Raw genomic sequence first — 6,159 nt, 5'->3', positions numbered from 1 at the left:
TCCCTACAAGGGATGGTCTTCAGTGCTGGATCTTCCTCCTCTTTTCTGAACTCTTTTTCATTTTTAACATTCTTTATGGAGCTATAGGCAGTAGATGCATGTATATTCATGACATAATGATGCTGAGTGCTGTGGCACGTATGCTATAAGAATCAAATGCCTAGTCCTGAGTGTACCAATCCTGTTGGCTGCAAGATGCAAGAGGGAAGCTGGATTCTCAAGAACATGAGTCTTAAAAAACATGAGTAATGAGTCAGCAGCTAGGCAGAGAGCAACCCACAACAGCTGATAGGAACTGCTGAAGAGACACTTGAGGCGTGCGCCCAACTAAATGAATACCTATGGACAGCTGCAGTTTGCAGTGCCAAATCCTCTACTGGAATGAAGTATCTAAATTAGTTCTTTCCCACATAACACAAAAGCAGAAAGTGAAACTTTCACCTACTTGATCATTGTTAGTGCACTCTGGAGATGTGGGAGATGACCACTGTTCAGTTCCTTCTTCTCTAACCATTAGTCTTCGGAGTATTTGATGTGGGTACCCTGAACCACTCTTGTCTCAAACCATTCAGTTTTGATGGGAGAACTGAATACTCTTTGAATCACTCAGGGAACAGCACAAGTGACTTTTTCTAGCCAGGCTTGTGTCGTCGTCAGTAAATTTCATGAGATCACTTCAGCTGACACTGGTCACACTAGTGTCCTTTGATTCTTTATTGATTGATCCCATGTCAAGCTTCTCATACTTTCACAAGGATTCGGTGCCCTGAGATTCCTTAGATCATCCTTTTCAAGATCTTGGCACAGTACTTGCCAAATATTTCCATTTTTCTGGAACTGCTCCAGTCTACGAGTGCATGTCAAAACCAGCATTATTGTTCAGAAAGTTCCTCAGTTAATCCTTTGAATACTCTTGAATAAAAATAATATGACCGTATTTAGAAACTGTTAAATTTTAACAACTGAGGTTTATTATCTTCCCCTCTGTTTGATGAATATAAAGTGATTCTTCACCGCTACAGTAATAGCAAGTGATTCTGAACTGCATATTGTTGCCATAACCTTCACCAGCAGTAAAAGAAATCCAGGCTTGTTTAATATTTTCTGTGATAAGATTACTAGACATTATTAATATCTAAATTAATTAATATATATTATTAGTAGCAAAGGTAGTATTTAATTAATGAACACCTTAACTTTAAAAAGAATGACAGTTTGGATGTTACTGTTAAAAGAACAAGGCTTTGTCGAGCTTTTCTGGACAAGAAGTTTCCCAGTTTCAGTGGAGAGCTGAACTGGTCCTTGGAGTTTTGCTGTTCCTCATGACCCCCTCAGGCTGTGTCCTTCCAGATAATGACTTCCCAGAGCTGTTCAAGTGTCTTGCATCCAGTGTTTACTCCAGACTGTCAATTTTCTGGTAGTCTGACTGTCTGTTTCTGCCTAATAGAAACAGCTTTTCCTGTCCTGTAATGAACAGGCTGGCCAGCCAAAAATCAAAGGCAGCCAGAAAGTCTGACTTTTAGGAGTCAGGAGTCATGACTAGCAGGTCAAGTTGTCTCGTTGCCTGATGGTTTCTGTGCAGTTGATAATGAGAGCTGACTGCAAGCTGCCCAGGGGCCTTTTAAAAGCTATAACTTATTCTGTTCTCAAATTCCAGGATACTGCAGGAGTACTTTGTCTTGCTGCTGAACTTTTCATCTTCTGTGTAATTTTCTGTCCTGTGCTTGTGTTTCTTCTCAGTAGTTGCAACCTCCTGTATTGACTTGTTGTAACTGTACAACAGTGGCATTTTCCTCAACAACAGAATACTTCACCATGTTTAACAAATCTCCTTTTACCTTATTCACATTTTTATACACAACACAACTTCATGTATCTTTAGCAAGAACAGGCCGATACTTAGTTACTAGTTGAAGACCAGAAGAAAAGTCCTACTTTCAAGTCCCTATTGAATTTTCAGCACTCAAACTTGTAACTGATTGGCTGAGCCACTTACTCTGGGGCTGCCATGTTACTAACTTTGTCCTGTTTTGGAGCTAATGTCAACACAACAAAAGAAGCCTTATACCCACCAGTAGGTGACATACTCCTGAGCAAAAACTAAGATCATCCAAACCTGAAGATTGCTCCAATCCCAGAAAATCCAGAATTTGGACAAAGGAAAATGTGAAGTTCCCCCCTCATGAATTTTCTGAGGCTGTTTTTCTCAAAGTCTGGGGAGGAGGAGGACAGCAAATCAGTGCTTTCTTACCCAAGGGAGTAGAGGTGTTGTTTGGAAAACCAGCTGCTCCCATGCCAGTCCCAGGCTGAGAACTGCTCTGGTGCAGGTTTTGCCACACACAGTCCTGGCTCCCCTTGCTGTTTGACCTTGGACTTACTTGTGGCAGGGGTTAGCAGGGCTTCACAAGGCCAGCGGAACTCTGCAGGAGATGTAGTACCTTCCCAGCACTCCAGCAAGGTGAATTGCCAGGCAGAGAGTAGCTTCAGCCTGCAGCCCCACAGCACGTCATCTAGCTCTGCATCCTGCTAGCACCAGGATTTCTGTGCACGAGTTCTTTTCCATCTCTTTGCACACCTTTGCACGTAACCCGAAAGAAAACGTGAAACACAATCTGTCAGGAAAGCATTTCACTGGCAGAAGGCACGCTCTCTGTTGAGCTCTCTTTCATGTATGCACTCCTATCCTCTGTTGCTTGCTTATTGCTTTGCAGATTTACCAAAAAATTATCAGAATCAGAAGGTCACGTAAATGTCCTTACAGCATACGTTGAGATGCTGCTAAAAGCCATCATTGCTGTAAAGTGATAGTTTCAGGACTGATGTATCCAGTTCCTTATTTTTGTAGACGTAAAATAAGAAACTGGAGAATAATCTGTACAATTCTTAGTATTATATGTATCTACAATCTGTCAGCAGTCAGATACCAGAACACAGTAGTAGTAAATTATTGCATATATTGATCAAGAGGGATTTTGCGTAGGCAGTTATTGCAAAAAGAAGTTTTTTTCAAGCAAGATCTATCCTGGCAAAAAAAAGATAAAAGAAAAAAGGTGGGGGGCAGGGGAAAGAGGTTACTAGCTACAACTATAAACAGTACAAACTACAACTTTTGCATAGTTCTCTGAAATGATCACATAAACACATTCAAACATATTCAAAATTTATAATATCAGTAGCACGGAAAGCACAGAATCAATTAAGTCTCTTTTTTTTGGGGGGGGGGGTGCTAAACAGGTTTTATGACAAGATATGAAAGAAAAATTTTTGATGACCTTAAGTCTCCTCACCTGAAATACTGGGTTCCCTTTGTCTGGTTTGGAAATTTGGCATCAAAGGCACGAAAGGAGGGACGAATACGAGACAGCGTAGATCTGCAGACGCTCATGAACGTAAGTAGTAAAAGTAAATCTACAGAAAACCAAACTGAAGTTGCTCTGTGGTAGCTTTTCACGTACATAATCAGATTTAGCATGCTCAGCTCTCCAGTGTCATCTAAACTATCGTACTCAGGATTTATACCACTTTTCTCTGTGTACCAATGTACACTCAAGCACACACAGCGGCAGTTCGCTGGGATTGTATTTATATGACTAGGAAGGTGACGACAAAAGTAACAAATGGATGAATAAAAAATTATTGTAACATCACTGGAAGTTCATACTTGTTCTATTGGTGCAGGGGAAAAAATGAGCACAATTTGACATTTTGAAGATTTTAATATCAGTTTCAGGGAAGATAATCTCCCTGAATATTTCATTAAGTGGTCAAACATGTTTTTTTATGATATAATATATTCTCTTCCGTGTATCACTAGTCGGTGAATAAGATAGAAACAAAAGATAATTTGTGAAGAAATACGTAATATATTAAGCATTCCAACTCCATAAACTAAGTGAATTTTCAAATGTGACAATGAGGTGCTGGATATAGTTATGGTATCAATTGATATATAGTACACTTTCATATCTCCCTGTCCTTTTATGTGTGCAAAAATGAACTGTAACGAAATATTTGTAATTTAGAATTGAAACCCGTGCAATTTTATTTTGTTGAGGTTTGGTTTTTTTCCTTTTTCCTTTTAGGAGATGAATAAGTACCGGTCTTGGTGTAGTCTTTTGTTTGGTTATGACTGGGTTGGAATTCCACTGGTCTATACCCAGGTACTGAGCTACTACTCTTTACAAAATTCGAAACACAATTTCTGTGAGAGGGGAGCTTGGTGCAAAACATCCATAGGCTCAGCCAGAGTTTCTGAGCTGTTAAGCACTCATTGACCCCCACAGGATCATGGCTAACTATTTAAGTCATACTTAATGCAGAGATGTTTTGAAAGCCTTGCATTTGGGAGAGGGGAGTGAAGCACTGAAATATTTTTATGTTTCCTGAGTCTTCTTCTTCACCATAATTATTCCTGAGGTCTCTCTATTTGTAATACTTCCTTACAGATCTGTAAATATATGGCGAAAGACAGTCAGAGGCCTTTAGGTTTGTGTTCCCTTATGCATAAGATTGTATTATTGCACGATTTCAATGAAGTTTTGTTCTTTGCAGGTTGTTACTCTCGCAGTCTATACTTTTTTCTTTGCCTGCCTGATAGGGCGCCAGTTTTTGGATACTGACCAAGGGTATCAGGGACATGACTTAGATATTTACATTCCAATCTTCACACTGTTACAGTTCTTCTTCTACGCAGGATGGCTCAAGGTAAACCAACTTTCTGGAAGGGTTGTGGGGAAACCATCGCTGGGGGGCTGGCGAAGGTGTCAGAGCTAAAGTCAAGGTGTCAGGTTTGTGACACATTGTAAAGTCACTGTAAAGTCACCGAAAATTAATGGAATTACACCAAAGCTGAATTCGGTCCAAAGCGTTGTGTGGTTCCACCCGATAGATCTTACAGAAATAAATGATCAGGAACATGAAAGAGCCCACTTTAATAGGACCAGTGCAGCCACAACTCCCCAAGGGAGTATTACTCCAGCAAAATTAGGTCGCAGGACTTAGACTATAAAATGACAGACGAAAGATTAAAAAAAAACTCCTTTCTCCCACTCTGCTCTGTGGTGGAGAAATACTGCTGCAGACCTGGCATGGACTGAAAGGGAGCAAATCATACTTTCTTCTTATGATCAATGCCAGCCTTTAGTATCTGCTGTTAACTTCATCGGATGTGGGCAATTAAAGGGCTCTAGTTTCAGAGGGCTATCAAACAGTGACAGCCAATATTGGCAGTGACCCCACCACAGAAAAATGTTCGTTAAAAAGAAGAGTTATATAAGGAATTGGATGCTACCCATCAGCCCATTGATGCCTGCCCAGTTAACATATTGCCATCAATCTGAATGTTGAGTAATTAAGCCACGTACCTTATGGCAATTCTCTCCTCTGCAGCGAGTATCAAGGTAGACTTACTGGAAAAAACTTTCAAATAAAAAGCAAATTGGTATGTTAGGGTCTACGTGCATTAGGATTTCCTTTGGGGATTATTAATCATGGGTGGAAACTTAGAGCTGACTTTTCTGTTAGAATATAAATTACAGAAAATTGGCCAGTTCTAGAGCCCTCTTCCCACAGCCAACTCCAAAGGGCAAAGTAGAAAAGGCAGCACATGGAGCTGGCAGATTGTGGGGGCAAGTAAAGTGCCTGCAGGGCAATATCCTCTAGTCCTGTATCCTAGGAAATTGGGGAGGGGAAAAGGGAGTTGCCTCATAGGGACCAGCGTGGAAGGGAGCAGGAGAAAGAGGAAAGAAGGCTGGTGTGGCAGGAGGAGACATTGCTCCTGCAGAAATGTGAGACTTTGTCTCTAGGCAATGTTTTCCAGGGTTTTACTAGTGGGGTACAAAACTTTAAGCTGTTCCTCTTGACCACTCTGCTGATGCTTCTGAGGGGGGAGTGATTTCCCCTTCATCGGCACCCGAGGCTCTTAGTAGCATCTCTTCCAGTTAGGCTAAGGGCTTTCCAGACAACTCCTGGCTACAGCAGGTACGAGATGCCATTGTAACTGGAAAATCTTCTGCATAAGGAAATTAAAGGGAAGAGAAACAATATTAAAAAGCAAATTTAATATCGACAGTGCTTCCTCAGGCCGGAGGTTTGTCCGAGCTTGCAGTGTCCCCGAGTCAGGATATTTCTGTCTTGAAGGTTACAGCCAGTTTCCTGCTG

General features: G+C 41.0%; 1 protein-coding gene across 1 annotated transcript in view; it reads left to right on the top strand.

The window, feature by feature from the left end:
• BEST3 (bestrophin 3) overlaps window positions 1-6,159 on the top strand; it is an 18,234-nt gene that overhangs the window by 4,908 nt on the left and 7,167 nt on the right. The window contains exons 4-6 of the mRNA XM_010142979.1: window positions 3,235-3,389; window positions 4,083-4,160; window positions 4,552-4,704. Of these exons, the coding sequence (XP_010141281.1) occupies window positions 3,235-3,389; window positions 4,083-4,160; window positions 4,552-4,704 (386 nt within the window). The remainder of the gene's footprint in view (window positions 1-3,234; window positions 3,390-4,082; window positions 4,161-4,551; window positions 4,705-6,159) is intronic.

This window comes from Buceros rhinoceros, unplaced genomic scaffold, assembly GCF_000710305.1.
Source record: "Buceros rhinoceros silvestris isolate BGI_N320 unplaced genomic scaffold, ASM71030v1 scaffold29709, whole genome shotgun sequence".
NCBI lineage: Eukaryota > Metazoa > Chordata > Aves > Bucerotiformes > Bucerotidae > Buceros > Buceros rhinoceros.
Note: the sequence above shows the minus strand (reverse complement) of the source record. Positions and strands in the feature narration are given on the sequence as shown.